Genomic DNA, 14388 nt, shown 5'->3' with positions numbered 1-14388 from the left:
GCTGCCACAAGCTTTATGGGTATCCTACAAACACATTAGTCATCGAGGAAATCGCCAGAAACACTTCAGAATCCAGATTTAGACTAACACAACAGCAGCGGGTGAGAACCTGCGTGAGTAAAGACACGCGAGTCTAAACACGCGTGACCGTATGTATATAGCACATGATCCGTGTGCTCTCTGTATCCATATGTCCGTTCTGCAAAAGACAGAACATGCCCTCCTCTTGGCTGCAAAATGCCGTGCACTGACCAACTGATGTCAATGGGTCTGGAAAAAAACGGATGCAACACGGATCCGCGTTTTGCAAACTGCAAAATACATACGGTCGTGTGAATGGACCCTAGGATACACCACCGTTTAGCTGGACATAGATTTTTCTGCCATACACATGCATGCTCGGCTCGATCGAACATGTAGGTGTTCTGAAACATCCCTTCTCGCTGTGGTCGCAGCTTTTAGGGTTTTTTCACACTAAGTGTTTTTGGCGCTGCCAAAAATACCTCCACGTGTTTGTTTGTTTTTTACATGGACTTTTTTCTTGACGTGGTTTTTGTTGCAGTTTCAGTGACCATATTCATTCTTTCCCATTTTCAGTGGAAATCATAGTATGTAGATTCCGTGTCAAGAATGGACAGGACACTTGTTTTTTTTTTTCCGCAGTGCGGTTTTTAAAAACTGCGAGCGGAAAAAAAAAAGGGCACTGCGTGGTTTAACATTGAGATTTTCCCATTGAAATCAATGGGGAAGTTCTGCATGCGTTACTGGTGCAGAATCTGTGGCAAACTCTGTGCCCAAAATATTCTGGGGGTCATTTATTAAGACTGGCGTCTAAAATGCCGTGCGCTGGCGGTGGACCCTCCGAAATAACGAAGAGACGCCGGCCTTTACATAACTTTGGCGGATCCACTGCTGCTTCTAAGGCTAGGGCTACACCTGACGCAGCCAGGTTCGCTGAGTAGCGGTGATCCCATAGAAATGAATGGATTTCTTGCGACTGCCACGGCCATCCCATTCATTTCTATGGGATCACCGCTGCGCAGCAATCCTAGCCGCGACAGGTGTCACACGACCCGTGTCGCCTTGCTGTCCTACATTTAGACCACTTTCTACTTCTAAACCAGGCGTAGAAAATGGTAAATGAGACGTGCCTATTATTATTTAGCTCTGCGTATCCCATGGCGTGGCTGCGGTTTTTCGCATGGACCAACTCTAAGTTTAACCCCCCCCCTCCATGGAGCTAAACCGCGAGCAGCCTCCCGCTGTAGCTCTGCAAAGAGTCCACGTGATGACCACGCCAAGATCGAACCTGTACATGGTGCGGACCGGAAATTCGCGCAGCAAAAACCCTCGGACGCATGAACTGAGGCGCGGCCTCCCATTGAAAACAATGGGAAGTGGTTTCAGTGCAGATTCGGCACGCTGAATGTCAGTCCTCGGCGTGAACCTACCGTGGACCACTGCTCCCTGATCTTCAAAGAATGGGAGCCAGAATCGGTGCTGCGTGACCGGGCCCTAGACTCTTTCAGACAGAAGGAATATTTACCGGACTCTTCGACCTTGGCGACGTCAGCAGAACAATGGCCGCCGCCACTCATGCCTTGCTCTTAATTATGAGATTAAGGCTACAAGCAGACGACACATATGGAAAGCCGGGGCTCAGCTGTGGATGAAGTGATGAGAATTGACTACCAGGAATGTACAGAACTCGAAATGAATCCCCCGTCACTCAGCGGCCGCGGTTCACCACCAGACTTCAAGGCCGCAGCGCTTTACACGGGATTACCGTAGATTCCTTGACGTTCTGTACGAGGGGAAATCGCTTAATTGATTCAAGTTATATATTCGGCTGTCACCACCGCGCCATCTGCACAGTGAGAAATCCCCGTCAGCACTTGACTTGTGATCGGAGGGATTCCTTGGGGAAGGTGTCGGGCGTCTGAAGCCTGGGATGAGGCGGCCGCCGCTGATGTGTCAATGGCTCTATGATTAGCTTTATACATGGGGGAATTTATACCCAGAATCCCATATAATCAGCCATCAATCCGATATGATGAAGTAGGCAACGCTCCACTGAGCAAGCAGAGGTAGAGAAGACAGGTGGGGGTCGGCTTTGGGCGCCCGTTACTCTTCTGAAATCAGGGTTGTCAGGTCGTATGTACACAAAGCTCGATCACTGTGTAATGTAAGGTTCTGCACCTCGTAATAATCTGCTTTATTCAAGGGCTCTGCTTGCTGTTCATAAGCCTTTGATATAGCCGTCGGACGACCCCGACTCTTCCATACACATGCACATTGGCTTGGTGATGATTCAAAGCTGGGAGCAAGGAGGGTAACTGGTCTGCAGTCTGAATTAAGTTGGGATCTGAATTGAATATTACATTTCAGAATACATTTAGTGGACTGGTCTGGGGTGTGAATACATTTAGCGGACTGGTCTGGGGTGTGAATACATTTAGCGGACTGGTCTGGGGTGTGAATACATTTAGAGGACTGGTCTGGGGTGTGAATACATTTAGTGGACTGGTCTGGGGTGTGAATACATTTAGAGGACTGGTCTGGGGTGTGAATATATTTAGTGGCCTGGTCTGGGGTGTGAATATATTTAGCGGACTGGTCTGGGGGTGTGAATATATTTAGCGGACTTGTCTGGGGTGTGAATATATTTAGCGGACTGGTCTGGGGTGTGAATATATTTAGCGGACTGGTCTGGGGGTGTGAATATATTTAGTGGACTTGTCTGGGGGGTGAATATATTTAGCGGACTGGTCTGGGGGTGTGAATATATTTAGCGGACTTGTCTGGGGTGTGAATATATTTAGAGGACTGGCTTGGGGTGTGAATATATTTAGTCGACTTGTCTGAGGGTGTGAATATATTTAGTCGACTGTTCTGGGGTGTGAATACATTTAGTGGACTGGTCTGGGGGTGTGAATACATTTAGTGGACTGGTCTGGGGGTGTGAATATACTTAGAGGACTGGTCTGGGGTGTGAATATATTTAGCGGACTGGTCTGGGGGTGTGAATACATTTAGTGGACTGGTCTGGGGGTGCGAATATATTTAGTCGACTTGTCTGGGGGTGTGAATATATTTAGTCGACTTGTCTGGGGTGTGAATATATTTAGCGGACTTGTCTGGGGTGTGAATATATTAAGCGGACTTGTCTGAGGGTGTGAATATATTTAGCGGACTTGTCTGGGGGTGTGAATATATTTAGCGGACTTGTCTGGGGGTGTGAATATAGTTAAGGTTCTGGTCTGGGGTCTAAAGTTAGGCATCCGATATTAATATAGGGGTCTGGTCTGGATTTAGCGGTCTGGGGACTGATAATAATATGGGGGGTTGGAATAGATTCAGCCACGCCCTTTTATATAAGCCACACCTCTCATACAGGCCACTCCCAAGCTGACGTCCAAACACACACGGACAGACCCCCCCATGGCAGCCGAACTGCGCTTTCTCCTTGGAGCTCAAACTGAGACTTTGCAGCAAGTGTCCGGACTTTATATCCCGCCGAGACAAATTTCAGTCTGGACTCTAGTCTGACACATTTTACCTGCGCTGACACATTGTAACAAATGATCAGGAAAGGAAAGCTTTGTTTTGTTCATAAATTTAGCTCACAGAGGATAGACTGGAGCAGCCACATATCTAGTGTAGGGGCCCCATAACAAAGGCAGCAAAGGGCCCCCCGCCATCTTGTAAACGGAACCTATTCCCATAATCAGCACTTTTACTAACGCAGAAGATGCCAGATACGCGACACTGTGACGGACGCCCCTGTGAAGGCGCTCGCTGCCTCCGTCGTGTCTGCACAGATGATGAGGAGCGGACTGCGGCTGCACGGAACGGCTTTCAGTGGCGGCATATTAATCAGCGCTATCGGATGAGAAGATTACATTTATAAGTGAGGGATCCGCGAGCTGCGTGAGGCTAAATGCAGGCGGCAGAGCGGGATGATGGATGTGTCGTGTAACAAAGGCCGGGGCCACATCCCGGAGCCCCTCCGCTGTGCGGCGCGTTTCCATCCCATTAACATTACAATCTCTGACAGCTCCAGACAATTAGGTCTCGACGGCGATGTCCACAATAATAATAATAATACGCCTCCGTCAGTCACGGCAATTATATACCATGGAGCGGGCGCAAATATTAATAAATTACCGGGTAACTTACAGCATGAGGGGCCACAATCCAAGACAGAGAGAGCAGCGCAGGTCTAAAGGGGCTCCGGACAGGTGATAAATACATGATCTCTGGGGATCGGACCACTGGGACCCCCACTGGTCACAAGAATGGGGACCCCCGAGCCCCCCCGTGTGGATGGAGAGGTAGCGACCCACTGGTCACAAGAATGGGGACCGCGAAGCCCCCCGTGTGGATGGAGAGGTAGTGACCCACTGATCACAAGAATGGGGACCCCCGAGCCCCCCCGTGTGGATGGAGAGGTAGCGACCCACTGGTCACAAGAATGGGGACCGCGAAGCCCCCCGTGTGGATGGAGAGGTAGTGACCCACTGATCACAAGAATGGGGACCCCCGAGCCCCCCCCCCGTGTGGATGGAGAGGTAGTGACCCACTGGTCACAAGAATGGGGACCCCCGAGACCCCCCGTGTGGATGGAGAGGTAGTGACCATCCTTCCATTCACTTCTATAGGACTGGAGTTATGGTCAGGTGTACACCCCCACTCTATTAACACAGCGGACTCGAGGACCCCCGTTCCAGGGACTGGTGGGCTTCCCAGTGGTCAGACTCCCAGCAATCATACATGTAACATCTTTCCTGTAGATAGGCGATAGATCTGGCTAATGGGAAAACTCCTTTAAGGGGTATTCCGACTTGATTTCTCTATGAAACAGCCCCAGAACTTCTTTTCTATTAACTCCGCATTGTGCCGTTCCTCTGTTACTCCTCCAGGAAACATGTCTGGAGTACAGTCCGCAGCAAAACCACCATGTCTGGAATTCACGGAAATGTATTTTAGGGGGAGATGCTGTCTGAAAGGACGGGTACAGGGACCGGGACACCAAAGGTCCTTGTAAGGTGCCTTCTATCAGATGATGCAGCGTACAGACAGTCTATGCTGCTGCTGCTTTCCGACAGAGTGTGAAACTACAACTCCCAGCATGTACAGCCGCTATAGACCCTATGTAATTGCACATGTGAATAAGCCCCCTCGGCTGCGGACGGTGACTCCATCTGTCCACATGCTGCGATATGGGAGGTCCGCGCTCGCGGCACTTCAAAACCACAATGAGGGCTCTTTACACATATGCAAATGAGCTCAAATATTTACTCACAATGAGCTCGTAACGCCAGGTTACCATGGCAGCCAGCGGGGTGGCGGCACCAATGAGCCCCGCTCTAGGAGACTGTCTGGGCACAGACTGCCTGACAACTCTACTACTCTGAAGTGTACCCCCTCCCCCCACCGGGTAGGAAGCTTAAAGGGGTATTCCAGCTCTGGGACCCGCACCTGTCTGTGGAACGGGGCACAGCCCCCTCCATTCTCTTCTATGGGAGTCCCAAATATGGCCGAGCACCGATTTGGCTCTATTTCCACCAGTCCCATAAAGGTGAATGTAGAGGCGAGTCTGCGCCTGCGCACAGCGCTCTCCATTGACTTCTATGGGAGTTCCAGAAATAGGTGAGCGCGGTCATTCGGCTGGCTGAATCGAGGGTGGCCGCCCTTGATGGGTGAGCCCTCGTTCACTTTGGGGGCCCCCTTCTAGAGATAGGTGCGGGTCTCAGAGGTGGGATCCGCACCTATCTGACATTGGCGGAGTATCCTGCCGATATGCCACCAATGCGTGAGATGGGCCAACCCCTTTAAAGGGGCCCTCCAGTCTAATGGAAAGAATGCATTGGGGAGTGAAAAATTTTGCAACTTTTGAATGCATTTTGTTTCAATTTCTGAGCATTTTCAACATCTCTGCTTCCTGTCAGTGAATGAGAGCATTTTTGTTTACATCCATTCACAGAGGTTTTCCGAGATGGGATCTCTTTGGATACGTGCAGGCTGGGTCCCCATTAGACCCTGAACGATGACATGTCATCTATGCACACGCACCGCGGCCGTGCGTATCAGAATACGCTCCTCAACCCTGACAGAATACTGCACATGGTCTAATACGTCCCGCAGCTGAGGGTTTGCTACTTTGTGTTTGAACAATCCTCACTAGATTATCTGCAGCTGCACAGATCTCTCTGCTGGTTTGCTACAATGTATCAGTGCAGGTAAAACGTATCAGTCAATTTGAGGATTTTGCTGTTGGGCACAACTGTAGAAAACGGCATCTGTGGATGTAATCAAGGATGTTCCCATTCACTGACAGCAGACAGAGATCTCGGAATGGTGAAGAATGGAAACTAAATTGCCAACATAACGGCTTCTGACCCTTGATTTAAAACGCCCATTTTTGGCATCTATAGTCCAAATGCGAAAACCCCCCAAAAAACTATCGTACCTAGCTAGCCAAGTGGGCGTGGTTTAACAGAAAAGGGGGCGTGGCCTAAGGTGCAACTATTTAGACCAAATTTTGGGACAAAGTCAGCTAAACAATATTTCGGGTTGCACTGCCACGTTATTCTGCCCTTGGACTGGCCTCATTCAACGTCAGGCGTGTTTCCGCTGTGTTCTCCATGTGAAAGCCGCGTCAAAAATTGACATCCGTTTTTTTCCCCCTCACCAATGTAGATTTCATATCTACCCATGGACGACGCTGTGAATTACCATGAAAAAATAAAAACGGGGAGTGAGGGAAGGTAAACTGTTTTTGAAAAGGTGCTGAAATCCTAGTGAGAAATGCGCTTTGTGAACATGTCCTAAAACTGCCTGGTATACGTTCACGCTGCCCCAGGGTATAATGGTAAAATGCCGGAGATTTCCTTTATATACATATGAAGCGCTGGCCCTTTAAATATCAGGGAATTGCACTGTAACCTCTTACTCGTTATACACGTTTTTGACAATCTGAAGCCCTCCTGAACGCAGGTTGGTGCAGTGAAGACATATTCTTGTCCGACTCACTTCACCAGATGTAGGAAAATGAAAAAAATAAATAAAATGAAAACACGCAAAATGCAAATTATGTTGAGGTGTGAAAGTGCGGCGCTGTAAACAAACAGAGCGACATCTCGCCACATCCTGGAACAGGACGATTTCCAGAACCTGATATCACCCCCACGGCTAGAAAACAGACCGAGCGATGCAGATGACATACACCCGGCAACTTCACAAGGAGGATCTAGTGCTGAGCCAGACACAACTCGGGGTACTGGAGACATACGATACCAGTACACACCAGCATGACGGTACTGGAAACCACAGAGAACAAGAGGAAGGGACACAGACAACTAAATGCAGAGCGAATCCTCCACCTCCACATCGCTACACAGAAAGGGCAGGTCTGCCACTCAGGACCCTGCGAAAGCTGGGTGGCACCCGACGTGAACTATTGCAGCGCCCATAGGGGTTGTCGCTCGGCTCTCCAAGACTCCTGAATGCCACACTTGCCTCCTTCAATATCATATTACTGCATAACCAAGCAGATTTGCCATTCAGGACCTTCAGAAAGCTGGGTGGTGACCCAGACGCAGAGCATTACAGCCTCGGCAGGGTTGTCACCCAGATTTCCTAGACTCCTGAATGGCACACCTACCGTATATACTCACATATTACAGGACAGCCAGACCTAATCGCCATTCAGGACTTTCCGAAAGCTGGGTGGCAATCAATGTAAGTCACTGCAGCACCCATAGGTGTTGTCACCCAGCTTTCCAAGAATCTTCAATGGCACAACCACCTCCTGAATAACCGGACAGATTAGCCATTCAGGATTCCAGGAAAGCAGGGAAGGGGGGAGGTAACACATATGGAGACCATTACAGCTCATCCAGCTTTCCTAGACCTCTTCGTCGGCCCCTATGGAGGGGTTCAGGTCCCACATCCACAGCCCATTGTCCTCATGTCTAAGCTGAGAGGAATGCAGACACCGGGGTCAATGTCACATAATCATATCACAAAGCAGGCTTCCCGCAGACACCATGGCTTCTCGCTGCCCTCTGCGGCATCATGCCCGCCGGCTCAGAGTAACCTTCTACACTCTTACTGACGCTTACATCATCTTCTAACACAATTCCTTTAATCTGGCATCCAGAACAGCTAACCATCCAGCACTTATATAATGTGGACTCTGACGAGACCAGGAGCAAAAGACGGACACGTTCCGGACACTCGTGGGTCACAGTACACCCGCAAGCCTGAGCTACCCCTTGGCGTACTATTGCATCAGGGTGCAGGAAGGGGTTAATCCAGACGATTTAGCCATCAGAAGTCGAGGAAAGCTGAGTGACAGCCCTTGTGCGTCATAATGGCCGCCATACGGTTTTAACCCAGCTTTCCCATCAGACAGGCGAGGATGACGCCCTGCAGAAACCACAGCGAGAATGGAGGGGGCACAATCCTGTCTGCAGCGAGGCGATGGAGCCGATCAGCCCACGTCATCTGAAGCCCCCCACGTATAGACTAACCAGGTGTGCGATGTGCCCCCGCCATCCTCGTCAGAGGGTCTCGTGTCTACACCGGCGCACCTACCTCCTGCAAACCACAGCGCCTCAATCTGCCACAACCCCCCCCCCCCAAACACCTGCGTCACACGGGGAGAGCAGAACAGCATCCGGAGATCATGGCGCCGATTAAGGAGCCTTCTACAGTGCTGTGCAGTCACTTTCTAACATCGTTTGTGGTTCAAGATCTCTGCTTGCTGTCCCTGAAAAGAAACACGCATTGTAAACCTGATTGTGCCCGACTGGTGACAGAGGTGTGTGGCTCGTTACGTGCGTCTGAGACCTTTCTTGCAGCGGTGTGTGCAGGGTCGGGATGATACTCAGCCTCTGGATGTAAGCAAAGAGAATTCCTACTCACTGACAGCAAGCAGAGCTACTGAAGACTGAAGAATTGAAACACAGAGAGCATTGCAAAGTTGCAAAACCTTGCATGTTCATACAGATCTGCCATAAGAACGTGAGGATGACCCTTCAGATTTTGGCCACGGATTTGCATGTGGATTTAGCCCAATTCCCGAAGCGAATCCGCGTGTGGCCACTTACTGTAATCTCCTCGCCGAGAACTGACACATTTCCCCAATGCAGATTTTTAACCCAGAGCACAAAAAAAAAATCCACCACAGTGAGAACTACAGAATGGATTTCACACTGAGCACAATAGGTAGAAATTCTGCAAAAATTGTTCACATGTCATAAGTCAGGATTCTGCAAAAAAAATACGGTACACCCTTAGGCCCCTTTAACACAGGCGAGATTTCCGCGCGGGTGCAATGCGTGAGGTGAACGCATTGCACCTGCACTGAATCCCGACCCATTCATTTCTATGGGGCTGTGCACATGAGCGGTGATTTTCACGCATCACTTGTGCGTTGCGTGAAAATCGCAGCATGCTCTATTTTGTGCATTTTTCACGCAACACAGGCCCCATAGAAGTGAATGGGGCTGCGTGAAAATCGCAAGCAAGTGCGGTTGCGGTGCGATTTTCACACATGGTTGCTAGGAGATGATCGGGATTCTGAATACAGAATGCATAGTACAATAGCGCTGGAGGGGTTAAAAAAAATAATAATAATAATTTAACTCACCTTAATCCACTTGTTCGGTCAGCCGGCATCTCTTCTGTCTTCATCTGTGAGGAAAAGGACCTGTGGTGACGTCACTGCGCTCATCACATGGTCCATCACATGATCCATTACCATGGTAATGGACCATGTGATGAGCGCAGTGACGTCACCACAGGTCCTTTTCCTCACAGATGAAGGCAGAAGAGATGCCGGCTGACCGAACAAGTGGATTAAGTTAAATTATTATTTATTTATTTTTTAACCCCTCCAGCCCTATTGTACTATGCAGTCTGTATTCAGAATGCTATTATTTTCCCTTATAACCATAAGGGAAAATAATACAATCTACACAGCACCAAACCCGAACTTCTGCGAAGAAGTCCGGGATTGGGTACCAAACATGCCGATTTTTCTCATACGCGTGCAAAACGCATTACAATGTTTTGCACTCGCGCAGAAAAATCGCGCATGTTCCCGCAACGCACCTTTTCCCGCAACGCCCGTGTAAAACCAGCCTTAGGTATCCAGAAAAGCTGAGCTGTAACTTGTCTGGGACCTGTAATGGCGGCCATATTGGTTGTCACCTTCCCTAGAAACAGAAAACTAAGAAACAGCTGAGGTCTAGAAAAACATGGCTGCTTTCTTCTGAAAACAGCGCCACACCTGTCGACAGGCCGTGTCGGGTATTGCAGCTCAACTGCATTTACTTCTATGGCGACACGGCCCACAGACAGATGTGGCACTGTTTCTTGAAGAACGCATCCTTGGTTTTCTCATCCTAGACAATCCCTTTAAGGGTGACTGCATCTGACTTCACTTAAAGAAGCAGTACGCATTTTAGCGTTTACACCGCTTAGTCTTTATAACCAGCTGTAACCTGGCACCTGCCTGACAGGACTCAGTTCTTGCCCATAAAGCCGTGACTGCTGTCTCCATCTTTTAATAAAGACCTAACCCAGCGGGGGAGGGGGATCCTCCGGAGACGAAGGAATGTCACCAGAGATGCCCGTCAGTCATATAGTGACTAATGAGCCGCAGGTTCGGAGGAGAAGCCTCGCTGTCCACCGCGACTCGGTGCCAGGGATGAAAGAAGCCGCACATGTGCCTGTCAATCAAGTGTGAGGATCCGCCACGCACACAGATCACAGGGGCAGCGCCCGCTCCGCTTGTGACCGTGTGCAAGATGATTGCGTCACCTGCAAGGAGACTGTCTGTCTGTAAAGCTGCTGGTACTGAACAATTCCTTTAATCCAGCATTAAAGGGGCTATCCGACTCTTAAAAGGGTATTCCGGTTGTTGGAAGTTATCTGCTATCAGATCGGTGGAGGTCCTACCGCTGGGACCCGATCATTAGGAGGCCCCATATCTGCTGCAACAACCGGAATACCCCTTTAACTGATGACCTATCCTCCGGCCTTACTCAAACAGCCGATCGGCAGGGGTCCCGGTGTCGGAGCCCCAACAATCAGATGCTGATGACCTATCCAGAGGAGTCGGATAACCTTTAATGGAGGTGCACGGACAGAGTAATGCTGCAACCACTATGAAGCGCAATGCGACTGCTGCAGGCCGCAACGCGACTAGATCCACCTCCATTAACTGGAAGCACTGGCTATGTAAGGAGTCGGACACACGTTTGCCCCATAGGAGATTTTGGGTAGATTTTGTACTCAGATTCTGACACGTGGGGCAAAATCCACACATGCAATATTTTTTCCTCTGTGGATTGGAATCGGTGTTGCAGAAAATAAGCGACATGTCCGTGTGAAATCCGCAACTAGGATTTCACTAGATTTCACTGTTAGGGAGGAGTCTGCGGGCGGCACACTGTTATGGAGGAGTCTGCGGGCGGCACACTGTTAGGGAGGAGTCGGCGGGCGGCACACTGTTAGGGAGGAGTTGGCGGGCGGCACACTGTTAGGGAGGAGTCGGCGGGCGGCACACTGTTAGGGAGGAGTCGGCAGGTGGCACACTGTTAGGGAGGAGTCGGCGGCCGGCACACTGTTAGGGAGGAGTCGGCGGCCGGCACACTGTTAGGGAGGAGTCGGCGGCCGGCACACTGTTAGGGAGGAGTCGGCGGGCGGCACACTGTTAGGGAGGAGTCGGCGGGCGGCACACTGTTAGGGAGGAGTCGGCGGGCGGCACACTGTTAGGGAGGAGTCGGCGGGCGGCACACTGTCAGGGAGGAGTCGGCGGGCGGCACACTGTTAGGGAGGAGTCTGCGGGCGGCACACTGTTAGGGAGGAGTCTGCGGGCGGCACACTGTTAGGGAGGAGTCTGCGGGCGGCACACTGTTAGGGAGGAGTCTGCGGGCGGCACACTGTTAGGGAGGAGTCTGCGGGCGGCACACTGTTAGGGAGGAGTCTGCGGGCGGCACACTGTTATGAAGGAGTCTGCGGGCGGCACACTGTTAGGGAGGAGTCTGCGGGCGGCACACTGTTAGGGAGGAGTCTGCGGGCGGCACACTGTTAGGGAGGAGTCTGCGGGCGGCACACTGTTAGGGAGGAGTCTGCGGGCGGCACACTGTTAGGGAGGAGTCTGCGGGCGGCACACTGTTAGGGAGGAGTCGGCGGGCGGCACACTGTTAGGGAGGAGCCGGCGGGCGGCACACTGTTAGGGAGGAGCCTGCGGGCGGCACACTGTTAGGGAGGAGCCTGCGGGCGGCACACTGTTAGGGAGGAGTCTGCGGGCGGCACACTGTTAGGGAGGAGTGGGCAGGCGGCACACTGTTAGGGAGGAGTCGGCAGGCGGCACACTGTTAGGGAGGAGTCTGCAGGCGGCACACTGTTAGGGAGGAGTCGGCAGGCGGCACACTGTTAGGGAGGAGTCGGCAGGCGGCACACTGTTAGGGAGGAGTCGGCAGGCGGCACACTGTTAGGGAGGAGTCGGCAGGCGGCACACTGTTAGGGAGGAGTCGGCAGGCGGCACACTGTTAGGGAGGAGTCGGCAGGCGGCACACTGTTAGGGAGGAGTCGGCAGGTGGCACACTGTTAGGGAGGAGTCGGCAGGTGGCACACTGTTAGGGAGGAGTCGGCAGGTGGCACACTGTTAGGGAGGAGTCGGCAGGTGGCACACTGTTAGGGAGGAGTCGGCAGGTGGCACACTGTTAGGGAGGAGTCGGCAGGTGGCACACTGTTAGGGAGGAGTCGGCAGGTGGCACACTGTTAGGGAGGAGTCGGCAGGTGGCACACTGTTAGGGAGGAGTCGGCAGGTGGCACACTGTTAGGGAGGAGTCGGCAGGTGGCACACTGTTAGGGAGGAGTCGGCAGGTGGCACACTGTTAGGGAGGAGTCTGCGGGCGGCACTGTTAGGGAGGAGTCTGCGGGCGGCACACTGTTAGGGAGGAGTCTGCGGGCGGCACACTGTTAGGGAGGAGTCTGCGGGCGGCACACTGTTAGGGAGGAGTCTGCGGGCGGCACACTGTTAGGGAGGAGTCTGCAGGCGGCACACTGTTAGGGAGGAGTCTGCAGGCGGCACACTGTTAGGGAGGAGTCTGCAGGCGGCACACTGTTAGGGAGGAGTCTGCAGGCGGCACACTGTTAGGGAGGAGTCTGCAGATGGCACACTGTTAGGGAGGAGTCTGCAGGTGGCACACTGTTAGGGAGGAGTCTGCAGGTGGCACACTGTTAGGGAGGAGTCTGCAGGCGGCACACTGTTAGGGAGGAGTCTGCAGGCGGCACACTGTTAGGGAGGAGTCTGCAGGCGGCACACTGTTAGGGAGGAGTCTGCAGGCGGCACACTGTTAGGGAGGAGTCTGCAGGTGGCACACTGTTAGGGAGGTCTGCTCCTCCTGGCACATGGCAGGGCATCTGTGTGGCACACTGGGAGGACTCCTGTGACCCCAGTATAGGATCTCTGGGATGTCAGCAGGGAGACTTCAAGTGAATTGCATCATGCATGTCCCGGGGCTACTGTGACAACCTGACACTCTGTCCACAACTGGCAACCTGAAAGTTCTGGTCGCACTACAATGTCCAGCACGCCCAGGGGGCTGACTGACCTTTCTGACATTCGCACCACACACGTGACTGTTAACCCTCTCTCAGCCCTGCCGCCATCTTACCCCTTGTTCTCCTCCTTGGTCATGGTGATGACAGGCGGGCAGATATCACGGGGTGTCCCGAACGAGCCCCAAAAAGCCGACTTCCGCCACCAACGTGCAAGGAAAGGAAAGGGGAAGGAATTCGCGGAGACACGCTTCAGTATCGGACGAGCGCGACTGGGGTGGGAACATGACGCCGGCACTCGGGTTCCGGGAGGATGGAGTTCCGCTTGTATTGGGGATGTGACTGTGAGTCCAGGGCTCCTCATGTTCTCCGCGGCTCCACACGGGGGGGGGGATTCCTGCTTTTTGTTGTGTGTTTTGTATTTGCAACAACAACAACAACAAAAAAGTCCTAGACATGTAAAAAAAAAAAAAATTTAAATAATATTTATGGTTTTTTTTGCACAGTAGTTTGTTGTGAAAAACGCTAATGTTTTTTTAAGTCCCGCCAGGAGATTTGAACACCTAATTGCCAGGGGTGGGTTATGCACTTTTGGGGTACAAAGCAAAGTTATATCTGGGGACCCCTGCTAATCTGCACCCTTTTACATATCTAAGCTCTGCCATATCACACCCTTAAAATGGTGACCACTTCTGTGCCCACAACACAGTATAATGCCTCCTTATGTGCCCCCCACAGTATAATGCCACCGTATGTGCCCCCAACACAGTATAATGCCACCGTATGTGCCCCCCACAGTATAAT

The 14388-nt window shown here is 51.8% G+C and overlaps 1 protein-coding gene across 1 annotated transcript in view; it reads right to left on the bottom strand.

Moving 5' to 3' along the window:
• Window positions 1-13857, bottom strand: part of DARS1 (aspartyl-tRNA synthetase 1) — an 83535-nt gene extending 69678 nt beyond the window's left edge. Inside the window, exon 1 of the mRNA XM_040439840.1 lies at window positions 13701-13857. Within this exon, the coding sequence (XP_040295774.1) occupies window positions 13701-13723 (23 nt within the window). The 5' untranslated portion in view covers window positions 13724-13857. The remainder of the gene's footprint in view (window positions 1-13700) is intronic.
• Window positions 13858-14388: the final 531 nt, after the last annotated feature.

Source organism: Bufo bufo, chromosome 7 (assembly GCF_905171765.1).
Source record: "Bufo bufo chromosome 7, aBufBuf1.1, whole genome shotgun sequence".
In the NCBI taxonomy this organism is placed as follows: Eukaryota; Metazoa; Chordata; class Amphibia; order Anura; family Bufonidae; genus Bufo; species Bufo bufo.
Note: the sequence above shows the minus strand (reverse complement) of the source record. Positions and strands in the feature narration are given on the sequence as shown.